Source organism: Dendrobium catenatum, unplaced genomic scaffold, assembly GCF_001605985.2.
Source record: "Dendrobium catenatum unplaced genomic scaffold, ASM160598v2 fragScaff_scaffold_537, whole genome shotgun sequence".
NCBI classification, from domain to species: domain Eukaryota; kingdom Viridiplantae; phylum Streptophyta; class Magnoliopsida; order Asparagales; family Orchidaceae; genus Dendrobium; species Dendrobium catenatum.
The window spans coordinates 370,608-384,061 of record NW_021318999.1 but is presented as its reverse complement, the minus strand read 5'-3'; the positions used below and the strand labels follow the sequence as shown (position 1 = coordinate 384,061).

At 33.3% G+C, this 13,454-nt stretch overlaps 1 protein-coding gene across 6 annotated transcripts in view; it reads left to right on the top strand.

The window, feature by feature from the left end:
• LOC110109426 (E3 ubiquitin-protein ligase CHFR) overlaps positions 1 to 13,454 on the top strand; it is a 45,623-nt gene that overhangs the window by 23,537 nt on the left and 8,632 nt on the right. For 5 of the 6 annotated variants that reach the window (XM_028694671.1, XM_020840495.2, XM_028694670.1 and 2 more), the window contains 4 exons: positions 6,277 to 6,342; positions 6,460 to 6,547; positions 6,696 to 6,756; positions 7,014 to 7,077. In XM_028694671.1, the coding sequence (XP_028550504.1) occupies positions 6,277 to 6,342; positions 6,460 to 6,547; positions 6,696 to 6,756; positions 7,014 to 7,077 (279 nt within the window). Of the gene's footprint in view, positions 1 to 6,276; positions 6,343 to 6,459; positions 6,582 to 6,695; positions 6,757 to 7,013; positions 7,078 to 13,454 lie in introns of all 6 variants that reach the window. The other variant, XR_003700651.1, reaches the window with a different exon arrangement.

The window sequence follows — 13,454 nt, the reverse complement described above, 5'->3', positions numbered from 1 at the left end:
TTAATTTTCTAGAATCCATATTCTTTTCCAAAGGCATGTGCCACAAATTTGAAAGGCATATGCCACAAATATGAAATCTATAATGGCTTGTGCATACTCAGTTAATTTTCTTGAATTCATAAATTAAAATAAAAAGTTGAGTTGTGTACCACAGAATTTTTATGTGTTTATATATTTGTAATCTAAATCTTCTTATTTGCACTATAAATATCTAAATGATATAAAAATTATCACTCAACTTATCCTAATCGAGATATGCATTTTCATGCATATGTTTTGATATCATTTAGACGCTAGGGTATTATATAAGATTTTTTATTTTTATTTTTTTATTTTATTTTATTTAAATATAATTTTTAAAGGAGGTTAGGATATCATGACGGGAGCCTAGGTTCTGGTCTTGATTTGATTGGGGTCGTTACAGGTACCCAATAAAGGCCCTAATAGTTTCTTCAGTAGGGTGTCTGTGAAGCACTACATTTGATGAACAATTGATACCCATTCTCTTAAAGCTCATTTATGTTTATTTACTTAGGTAATTGAGCAACGATGAATATAATGGAGGGCACTTGACATATAAATGAACAAATTTGGATATTGAATATTTGTTAATCTTTTTAAATGTACTCTTTTGTTGTTCCATTAGAAGCTCAATTAAATGCTCACTTAATAGTTTATTAAATTAATATAGCAACTTATTTCATGATATTGTTTGAAACTTATTTAATATCCATGTTAAACCTAATATGAAGTTCATACTAACCTCCAAAATCTAATTTGTTGAAATTAAAATTATTTTGTTTTCTAATGTTTCTCAAAATCAATTTGAATTCATATTCGGTAGGTTTATTATGGAAGCTATATATTTGTTGAGAGTTTTGATGGAGAAGTATAGAGAGAGTAAGGAGGATCTACATCTGATATTTATTGATTTGGAGAAAACATATGACTAGTGTAATTTTAGTAGTAAAAGATACAGTGAAAATTGTGACTTTGGGAGACCAAGTCATTAAAAAGAGTATACATTTTAGATATCTCAGGTCTATTATTAAAAGTGATGATGAAATAGATGTGAATATTATTAGTAGAATTCAAGTTAGATGGTTGAAGTGGAGGAGTACATCGAGCCTATTGTATGATAGAAAAATACCCCACAAAATTAAGGGAAAATTCTATAAGATGGTGGTGAGATCTACAATGCTTTATGGCGCATAATGTTGGCTATTAAAAGAGAGGCTTGGATGAGTGGCTTTACGCTTAGAAGTAGAATGCTAATCGAGCATATATGTGAAAGGTTTGAGTAGCTCCAGTTGTATATAAGATTAGATAGAGTCACCTAGATGGTTTGGTTGCAAAACATCGGTCTTGCGATGACTCGGTTAAAAGAGTAGATGTATTACATATGACCTATATTAAGAAAGGTTTAGGTAGAACTAAATAGACTTGGTTAGAAAGTATTAGAAATAACCTTTTTTTAATTTGATTTTAATGAGAATTTGACTCTTAGTAGGATTCATGTAGCCGACCCTATGTTGTGAGAAAAAAGCTTGATGTTGTTGTTGTTTTATGATTTTATGTTTTTTTCTAATTCCTTAATTTTTTTTGTTATTGACTGGATTTTAGTTCTTCTTAACCTATTTACATTTGAAGAAAGTGAGAGATTGAATTGTTTTGGTGGTTTTGTGGTATAATCCTAAATTTTCTTTGCATGTATTTGTACCATGTGTTATATTAATTTCATTAAGAAATCCTAAATCTGATGGTGGAAGTTGGATTTTTCAGTTATCGAGGTGAGGCTGCATCATAAATTTTACTAGTTAGTAATTTTTTCTTTAAATTTTAAGTTATCTTAAATTCAAATTATTTATAACTATATGCACATGGTTCACTAGCACCGACTTCAGGGGCGGATTCAGCCTTTTTTTTAGGGTGGGCAAACTCAATATATAAAAAGTAAATACCAAAAAATTATATATATATATATATATATCATTAGCAAAATTCTAAGTAATGTCTTTTATTTCATTATAATTTACGAAATAAAAAAAAATACAAATTTTGCATTTTTTGATAATGTTGTGTAATGTTTTCTTTTGGAATAGAATCAAATACTTCTTTCTCAATATCTGACACTAGACAGTCATTAAGCCAATCATCACCCATTTGCTATGCAATCGATGCTTAATAATCTTCATTGCAGAAAATGCTCTCTCCACCGTAGCTTTAGCAACATGTAAAGTCAGTGTCAAAATAATAAGTTTATAAACCAGGGGATATACAATATTTTTTTTACCTTTACAGTCTGCTTTGCAAGAGCAGCAATACTAGTCAAAGATGTAAACTCATTGCTTGTACGCTTATCAATAATATAAGTACATAGTTAATATTCAAGAGACACAAAATTAACTATAGAGAAAACTGTCGGATATAACTCTGTAAAATGAATTAACTTTCCCTTACCGTTGGCAGAGAACATATTACTCTGATTTAAACATGTCACTCAAAGAAGTAACTCGGTACTAGTTTCAGAGAACTAGTTATTAAGTTCAAAAATTTGCATATCAATTATAGTGTAGAATAAATCAACTCGTTAATGATGAAAGTTTATTATTTCTGCACCTTTTCGTATTGACCATCCACGAGCCTTGAATTTTGAATCCATATTTGAAACATCAATTTCAAAAAAACATTACAAAAATGTGACACTTCTTCAAGTAAAGACTCTCATCCATTTTCCCTCCACATTTGCAATCGTTGCTTAGACACTTATACCAATTTCATTACATTTATAATATATTGATCATTTCTTTATAAGGCTTATAATAATTCATTTGTAATCCCTAAAACATCAATCATTAAATATAATGCCAAAATAAAGTCAAATAATTCTATGACATGTATTAAAACATCTTTTTCAACTGATTTTTGATCATGTATCCCCTCTTTCTTGACAATTTCAAGCACTTTGAGTATAGAATCATACTTTTTTGTTAGACTGGTTAATGTTTGAAAATGCGAACTCCAACGAGTGTCACCAATGCGATGCAAATTGATTTCTTGGTTCAATCATCGACCATTAATTAACTCTCAACTGTTTAAATGAAAAATTATTTTGTCACGTTGACTTGCTTTTAAAGTATCATTTCTCTTGCATAAAGCTCCAACAATATTGATAATTCTTGAAGTGATCTCAAATAAATACTTTATTTACAATATTTTTTTGTAACAAACATCAAACATAATTAGAGTTGATGATTAAAACATTGTATATAGAATGCCTAAGGATTATCTTTTAAAATGATTGCTTTCAAACCATTAAACTCACCTTGCATATTAGATGGTAACATTGTCCTCGTATTCTATGTATACTTAACGAATGTTTTGCAAGAAGAGCTTCAACTGATGCCTTGAGTGCTACTGTATTTGTTGAAGATAAATGATGCATATCAATGAACCTCTCAAGAACCTGCCTCATTTTATCTATGTATCGCACTGCAACAGTTAATTGTTCTTTTGTAGACAAATCATGTGACTCATCAACTAAAATAGTAAAGTAAGAATTAACAATATCTTTCATGATTACAACCAAGGTCTTAGCAGTCATAAACTATAAATCTCTTTTTGGACTTTAGATGCAATCAATTTTAACTTAATACTTGCATTTTCACATGTAATTTTTTTTAGCTTTTCATTATGATTAGTAAAAAATTGAAACAGTTCTATATAATTTCCTTGGTTATCAGAGTTAGATGATTCATCATGCCCATAGGAAATTGTATAGACTATTTCAGTTTCTTGCTAATCATAATAAAGAGATAAAAAAATTATATTTGAAAATGTAAGTGCTAAGTTAAAATTGATTGCACATAAAATCTAAAAAAAATTTGTAGTTCTATGGCTGCTGAGACCTTGACTGTAATCATGAAAGATATTGCTGATTCTTACTTCACTATTTTAATTGATGAGTCCCGTGATGTGTCTACAAAAGAACAATTAGCTATTGCAGTGTGATATGTAGACAAAATGGGCTAGATTATTGAGATGCTTATTGGTATGCATTATGTATATTCAACAAATGTAGTAGCACTCAAGGCACCATTTAAGCTCTTCTTGTAAAATATTCGTTAAATATACATAGAATACGGGGACAAGGTTATGATGGAGCATGTAATATATGGGTTGAGTTTAATTATTTGAAATCACTCATTTTGAAAGAAAATTCTCAGACATTCTAAATACATTGTTTTATTCATCAACTCTAATTATGTTTAGTGTATGTTACAAAGAATCATTGGTAAGTAAAATATTTATTTGAGATTACTTCAAGAATTGTCAATATTGTTGGAGCTTCATGCAAGAGAAATGATACTCTAAAAGTAATTCAGCATGACAAAATAATTTTTCATTCAAGCAGTAGAGAGTTAATTAGTGGTTGAGGTTTGAACCAAGAAACCAATTTGCATCGTGCTGGTGACACTCGTTGGAGTTCGTATTTTCAAACATTAATCAGTTTAACAAAAATGTATGCTTCTGTACTCGAAGTGCTTGAAATTGTCAAGGAAGAGGGGACACATGATCAATAATCAGTTGAAACAGGTGTTTTAATACATGAAATTGAATCATTTGACTTTATTTTGACACTGTTTTTAATGATTGATGTTTTAGAGATTACAAACAAATTATTATAAGTTTTATAAAAAAAAATGATCAAGATATTATAAATGCAATGAAATTGGTCTAAGTGTTCAAGCAACGATTGTAGATGATGAAGAAAATGGATGAGAACCTTTACTTGAAGAAGTGTCGTGTTTTATAATATTTTTGAAATTGAAGTTTCAAATATGGATTCAAAATTCAAGGCTCGTGGACATGCAGTACGAGAAGATGTAGAAATAATTTTTCGGTATTTACTTTTTATATATTGAGTTTGCCCATCCTAAAAAAGGATGTATCTGCCCCTGCCTTCAATAGGAGACGAGCGCCTAAGGTAGTGACTGCGAAGAGGCGGAGGTTGCGATTATGAAGAGCCGGAGGTTGCGATTATGAAGAGCCAGAGGTTGCGACTTGCTTGCTAGGCGATGCGAAGTGTGAATTGAGATCTCTTGAACGTCGAATGGGAAGAAGAGGAGAGGGCTGCAAAGTCTTGAACATTGAATGGGAAGAAGAGGAGACGGCTGTGAAGACGAAGGCGGCAACCAACTGGAATGCCGAATGCGATTTCGCGAAAGCGAGCGAACGCATGTGTCTGGCGGGATGGGTAGGATTTATAAAATTAGGGCAAATATGTTTTTTGAGGGAGGAAAAAATACTGAAAATATCCTCTTCATTACTTTTTTTTTTGAGAGTGGGCATTTGCCCACCTTGAGTTCAACAGGGATCGACCCGTGAGCACTGTGCCCAATATTGTAGTAGCATCAACAGTGTTTAGGTCATTATATCAGTGCTGGAGTTTTACGGGTCCTAAAAGTTGTATTACTGTTTTGATTTATATTTGATTTTCTTCTATTTAATTTACTTTTGTAAACAGTGTTTTTTTTTAACTGTTTTAGTTTTAATCTAAAAGTTGTAATTGATTTATCTTATGATGAATAAATGAATGAAATAGTTCTTATTGGAATCGGCTTGTTTTCCATTTATCTGTTGTAAAATCTTTTGAAGTGAGAGCTTACTTATTTCTTATTGATTCCAAGAACAATATTTTTGTGAGTCTAATAATTCTGAATTCATTTCTATGGTGATTCCTATAAGCTTGATGTTGGCGCGACAGAAAATTCTCCTCATTCCCTCATTGGGAATCATCATTAAGGCTAGTGTAGTCAGTCCGTTGACATTAATCTTTTTGTTTGTTTTATATTGATGCATTCTGAAATTTTATTTGCATGCACATTTCTTGCATGCATATCTATGTATACTTATATGAGAGTTTAAGAAGGATAGGAATATTTATCTCCACACATCATACATTGTTCGTCCATTTCTTTGAATGGTTGAAATTTAAAGTCGACATCTTTATTTTTCACCTACCAATGTTATATTTAAAAATTTAAAATCTACTTTAAATCTAGATGAATGATATAAGATGTATGAGGATAAATGCTTTCATTCTTCTTAAAAAAATTGTAGCATAACTCTATATATGATGGATTACCAGAATTAATTTGCATTAAAGTCAACCAATCATCTGATGTTCAGATAGTCGATTTTAGCATTTATTTATAAGATACTAGTTTTCATTTTTGCTTGAATCAAATATTAATGACGTTCTTTGTGTTGCAGATTTCGGAGCGCTACACTGCAAGAATTCCAGGTTCAGTCCACCAGAATAATCAGTATGAAATAGATGTACAGTCACCTCTCTTTGGATAAAACTTGGTCCATAGAACTTCTAACATTTTTTATAGTTATATTTGCATGTTTTGAGAAGTGCAACTATTGATTCTCGGATGAATGTTCTTCTAGGTAACAGAAAGGTGTATAAATGAAACTGGAAAGACATTACAGGCCGTGCTTTCTGAATGGTTTGCAAAATTCATCAACAAAGAAATTGGTAAAAAAATTTATTGTTTAGAAGTGGTGAATAGGTTTGTTCTTGTGTTGTATCGGCCAAGTTTTTTTATTGTTTGGATGCATGTTGTACCAAAGTGGATGAATTATCATATTACTTTAATTTTATCATATAAATTTTGTTCTTGCAGATATGTCAAATTTACAGTTGAATCATCCGGAAGCTATAACTGCTAAGACACCTCTTTGCAAGTAAGTTTTGAATATAGTGAGGGCCTATTATTCTGATCCATCTGCAGTATGATTATGCAGATATGAACCTTATAATTGAAATCTATAATAATGGCCTTAAGTAATGCAACTAGGATTTCCAGTGTAAGGAGGTGAAAGGGTTTACCTAAAATGGGGGTTTTCTCGAATCTATAAATTTTTTTGTTAACGATCTTCTTGTGTTTTAAATGATTGCTGGACATTACTTGGAACTCAACTAAGAATTTTGCATGTTACAGCGGTTGTTATGAAAAATTGGTGGATTATCTGCTTTACTGGTTCCGAATAACACTGCCTCCTCATGTAAGTATGGTAAACTTTATTTGTAGAAAGCTTTTTCTTAGAAATACCATTTACTTCTGTGATAATTTGTTATGCATGAAACTTAAATTTGTAAGTTGCTACTGATCTTTCAACAAGCTGATTTTTTTTTATTTTACATTTTTAGTTTTGCACAACTTTTTCGTCAAAGATTGTGTTATTGGACCTGTCTTGATATTGATGGAAATATGTAAAAGGCTTGTATATATTAATTTATTTTGTCGAAAAGGTGGTTTCTTTTCTTTTGCTTTAAGAAAAAAAGTAAAAGAAAAGATGATTTTTGGTTAGGTGGTAATAGCAATCATATTGGGTCCCTCAAGTTGCCATGTAGTTTGTGGGCTTGATAAACAACTGGGCAATGAAAGAAAGTCAGCATTAAACACCTTGTTTACAGTTTGGCCCCTTTTTTGTTTATTAAAAATATCCTCGGCACTTATAAACTCTTCCCGGACAACTTATTAATGTGCTTTGGTTATAATTAAGGTTAAGTTTGGGACATTTTTCTTACTATTTTTTATAGCAACATTTTAGTATAATTATTTTTTGAAAGCAACAAAAAGACAGTGACTAGAAGTTGTCCCAAAGAAAGCCTAATAGACATTTTTCTTACTGTTTTTGCTTGTTATGATAGCTTATGTATATGGTACTGCTACTAAGTATTGACTATAAATGTAGGATTATGATATGATTTTCTTTGCATGTGCACATCACTTGGCTTTAATCTGATACTGGCATGATATGGCTAAACCTTGAATGTTTGAGCAGATCTGTAAATATCGAGATTTAGTTGGTAATATAAAATTAGTATCTTTTATTAAACATTGAAATTGTTTAAATTTTATATTTAGTGGTAAGTATGATTTTCCTAAGCTCTATTTCTTTAACTTTATTACTAAGGGATCTCTGGTTTTCATAAGCAGTTATAGCTTCTCTCTCTCTCTCTCTCTCTCTCTCTCTCTCTCTCTCTCTCTCTCTCTCTCCCTCCCTCCCTCCCTCTTTTTATTTGTTTCAGCGGCCATCACCTTTAGTGGCACTCATAGATATATATGCTATATGCTTATATACCATACGTGTATACTTATCTACATAAGATGTTTTAACCAGTCACAAGTCTTAGCCCAAGTTTTAAAGATTTATCCTATCGTCATGGCAGCATGGTTTTGGTGTGACACATGCTTGCGACCATGCTTAATATGTGGATCTGTTGGATTGCTTTCTAGTTGCTTGTGGTGGTTTATTAAACATCCTTACATAAGGCTAGAGTTGTGTTAAACTAATTGATTCAAGGTTGGTAGATCAGATCATAATGACAGATATAAACACCTGGTTAAAAAAAAGGTATGGCAGACCAGATTGATCAGGCAATTTTGTTTGACAACAAACTAATTGGGTGAATCCGCAAATGGCGCACCAAGGCACAATGATCTCTTTGGAGCCATGACGCATACGCACTGCGCGACGCACTTTTTTTAACATGGCGCAAACTATACAAGAATTATAAAATAATAAGCATGAATATGAAATATCATTAAATTGAAAGACAAGCTATCCTAATTGTTAAAAACAGAGGTATGAGAAGAAAAGCTTAGTTTTATTCCATGATTTCTTTCCTATTTATAGATCTATACAAGATATCTTAATACAAAAACAAATAATTACATAATAACTCTAATATAATCCTTCCTAAATCAGCTCCCCGAATATAGAAAGTATTATGTCGTGAGTCCTGCGTCCCACGGATTGACCACTGTAACCATTGGATTTGTTTGCATTTGAACGGCTGGATTTTAACACTCCCCTTCAAGCTGAGAGATATGGATCTTTCAATCCTAGCTTGGTTATCATTCTGAGAAAGACAACATTGTCTGCTCCTTTGGTAAGGATATCTGCAAGTTGATCTCTTAATGATACATGGTTAATACATACGAGTCAAGTGTCTAATTTTTCTTTTATAAAATGTCTGTCAACTTCTATGTGCTTGTTTTTGTCATGTTGGGCTGGATTGTGAGCTATGTTAATTGCTTATTTGTTGTCACAATGTAATTTTCTGGGGTTGTCCCATTTGATCTTCAGATCTTCCATAATCATTTTGATCTATAGGACCTCACATATTCTCAGGGCCATAGCTCTGTATTCTGCTTCTGCACTGGATCTTGCCACCACGTTCTGCTTCTTACTTCTCCATGTGACTAGGTTTCCTCCCAGGAATGTGCAATACCCAGAAGTATATCTTCTGTCCACTGGTGATCCTGCGTAATCCACATCAGTGTATGCCTCTAGGGTTATTTCTTGATCTCTTTTAAAGAGAATCCCTTCCCTAGGTTACCTTTAAGGTAGTGCAGTATTCTGTCTAGTGCTTGCATATGAATTTGTTTTAGATTTTGCATAAACTGACTGACCATACTGACGACAAATGTTATATCTAGTCTGGTATGAGAAAGATAGATCAATTGCCCTACAAGTCTGTGGTGGATATCCCAATTTGAGATTTTGTTCAATTGGTGTTGGTGCTGATTTACAAGCTAGTTTTCCTGTTTCCTTCATAAGATCTTTAATATATTTTTGTTGTGAGATGAAGATTCCTTTGCTGGAGTGAGCTACTTCGATTCCAAGAAAGTATTTTAGTCTACCAAGTTATTTGATGTCGAACTCCTTAATAAGAATTTTTTTGAGAATATCTCTCCTTTTCATTATTTCAGTTATGATAATATCATTCATATACACTAATAATATTGTAATTACCCCCGAGTCTGAGTGTTTAAAGAATACTCTATAATACCCTTGACTTTGTCGATATTCGTTAATAAGCATGAATTTGGAGAATCTTTCAAACCAGACTCTAGGTGACTGTTTTAACCCATATAGGGCATTTTTCAACCTGCATACTATGTTGAAATGATACACCTATTTATGAAGGCGTGTTGTATCTGATACACCGATACACAGATACACCTCCGATACGGCATCGATATGTGTCGAATACGACTTTGTCGTATCCGATTAAAATACTATTTAATTTCAAAAGGACACGCGCATCTGATACGAGTGTTCGTTGAAAAACAAAAAAAATGTAAAAAAGGACCCATCATATTTACTTTCGAGATTGCGAGCTAGGTTCTCTCATTTCCGAGATGTATTTGAGTCTCTTGATGATATAGGAATATTAGAAATTATTAATCTTTCACTTAATTACCCTAAATTAGAAGTTATGATATTTATTGAAGATGATATAGAAGTTCAAAGACAAACCACTGAAGAAGCTAATCATATCATTCCTTCTATTGAATAGTTGAAACTTTATGTGCAAGACAATTTATGTTTATGCTGTTGTTTTTGTTGTACTGGACATCTAGTTCTTCAAGATGCCTGTTGTATTTAGCTGCTAGTGAGAGTAAGATCCTGACAATGTTCATCTTGGCTACAATGCAATGATTTCCTGGTAGTCATTGTCATATGTTTGCATGTACCCTTTTGCCACTAGTCTTGCTTTGTACCTTTGTAGTGTCCCATCAGCCTTGTATTTTATAGAGAATAATCATTTGCAGCCAACAGGTTTTTTCCCTTTTGTTAGGTTGATAATTTCCCATGTATTGTTCTTTTTTAGAGCTTACATTTCATCTTTTATGGCATTTTTTCATTTTTTATCGGATAAGGTTTTAAGAACATTATTAGAAATATGAATTTCTTCTAATGTAACTAAGAAATTTTTGTGTGAGGATGAGAAATTATTGAAGGAGCTAAAGTTAGTTATAGGGTGCATGGGAGGTGGTGAATTTATCTTAATTTCAAGAGATGGTTCAAATTCTTGGATATGCTTCAGAGTGCAGTTTGAACTTGTACGTCTGGAATATACCTTCCCTAATCTATTGACAGCTTTGTCGTCCGTCTCCTTGTTTTTGACTTCATAAGAAGTGGTTTGAGATGGTGGAGGAAGCTCAACAGGGGCAAGCTTACTTCTCTCATCTTCCTTAATTTCATTCTCCCCTTGAAGATGATGTTTGGTAAAATAGAAATTTTGTTCATCAAAGGTAACATTAACAAAAACAAGGGTTCTTTTTGTGGGAGGATGATAATATTTGTAAGCCTTTTTTGGGTGTCAGAATATCCAACAAAGATGCATTTGAGTGCTCTTTGGTCCTACTTTCCTCTATTTTGGTTGTGAATATGAACATAAGTGCACCAAAAGATTATGGGTGTAAGGTTATTATGGATGCGAAACTCTGGGTAAAAGGTGGGCATGATCTCCATTGGAGTCTTTAGTCCCAGTGCTATTGAAGTTAGGTGGTTTATGAGGTACGTGGCGGTTAGGAGGGTTTCCCCCCAATAAGATTTGGGTGTATTGTAGTGGAATAGGAAAACACTAGTAAAGGCTAGAAGGTGACCATTTTTCCTTTATGCAACCTCGTTTTGTTGTGGGGTATAAACACAGGAGGGCTCATGGATGATACTTTTTTTTTGGAAGTAGGAGGATAGGGTTTGGTTGAAATAGTCTTTAGCATTATCTGAGTGAAATTTTTTTATTTTTATCCCAATTTGATTTTGGATCATGGTGTGAAATATGAGAAGAATGGTGCTAATGTCGGATTTATTTTTGATGAGGTAGATCCAAGAGACTCTCGTACAATCATTGATGAACGATACAACCAGCATTCTCTAAAGATGTTGGGGAATTTTGAGGGTCCCCATATATCACTATGAATAAGATAGAAAGGGGTATCACATGTTTCATTTATATTTGGAAAAGAAGTTATTTTATGCTTGGCAAACTCACAAGTTTCATAGTGAAAAAGTTCATTTTATAATGTTTGAAAAAGTTTTGTATACATATATTTTAGGACATCAAAATACGAATGTCCTAATTTATAATGATGAAGCCAGATAGTAGATTTCCTATCAACTAGGGATAACATGGAATAGTTGTTTCTAGATTTGTTATGTTCTTCTAGGTAGTATAGTCTAGCTTTCTCTTTAGCAAGTCCAATCTTCCTCCCCGATTTTTGTATACATATATTTTAGGACATCAAAATACGAATGTCCTAATTTATAATGATGAAGCCAGATAGTAGATTTCCTATCAACTAGGGATAACATGGAATAGTTGTTTCTAGATTTGTTATGTTCTTCTAGGTAGTATAGTCTAGCTTTCTCTTTAGCAAGTCCAATCTTCCTCCCCGATCTTTGTGTTGACTGTAACGGCTACCCACGACACATTTACTCCAATAGTCGCCTCTCTTCTGATCCCTCGCGTAATCGCCCCCGGTCCCACCTCACGACTGAAATCACCGACTGAAGCCCCGATCGGACACAACGATTCAACCACCGCCTCTCACGATACAAAAAAACAAACCCTCCCTCATTCGGTTAGGACACACGAAAAAATCGTAAGGAAGAGAAAGGATTCGGGACTGACCTCTTGCGCCGACGCCGATCCCGCGAACTCTCTGGCCTAGCAGACTCCTGCCGTCCTTCCGAACTCGCCTCCACCTGCCAACGCCGGACCACCTTGCCGCCGACTTCGTCGGACCCGCCGACGCCCACCCTGCCGACCAGCGCCCGAGTCTCATTCCTGCACAGGTGTCGAAGACCTCGGCCGTCGTACCTTAGGTCTGACCGGGATGGTTTAAAATTGAAGACCCTACGCAGTCGATCTTTGATCCTGGTGGGATGATTTAAAATTGAAGACCCTATGCAGTCGATCTTTGATCATGGTGGGATGGTTTAAAATTGAAGACCTCGCGCCGTCGATCTTTGATCCGGGCGGGAAGAACTACGGTAGTGCCGTCCCGATTTCTCCCTCGGTGGGGAGGAGACGCCGGGAGGCTGCCAAAATTTTCAGTGAACAACAAAGGACTTGGACAGAAAATTGGAAATTGATTTGAACGAAATTCAAATTTAAAATCAATTTTTAATAAATTTTGATCAAATAGTATTAGGCCTAAACTCAAAATAATTCAATTTTACTTTGATTTGAAATTGATTTGGTGTGTGATACATTCAAATTAAACTTTTCGTTAAGGTCTTGCACTTAAAGAAATGACAAAATTATTTAAGCCATTATTAAATCATAACTGATATAAATTGCACAAGCAACTTGACAAAGCTTATGAACATTTTCACTTCATATTAATGATTGATAATGGGCATTTTATTTCAAGAACTATATATGTTAATCAACATAGAGATACTTATATTGATTTCAAGGTTAATGGGTGCGCATAACTAGCGTTTTAAAGTAGCAAATATTTTAGCGCTAGTACATTTATTCCATTTCATACTTTCCTAAATCTTTCTAATGCTTAGAAAGTTCGATGTCAAAGGGAGGTTATATTCGAACTTGATAAGTAGGTCCATACAAGATG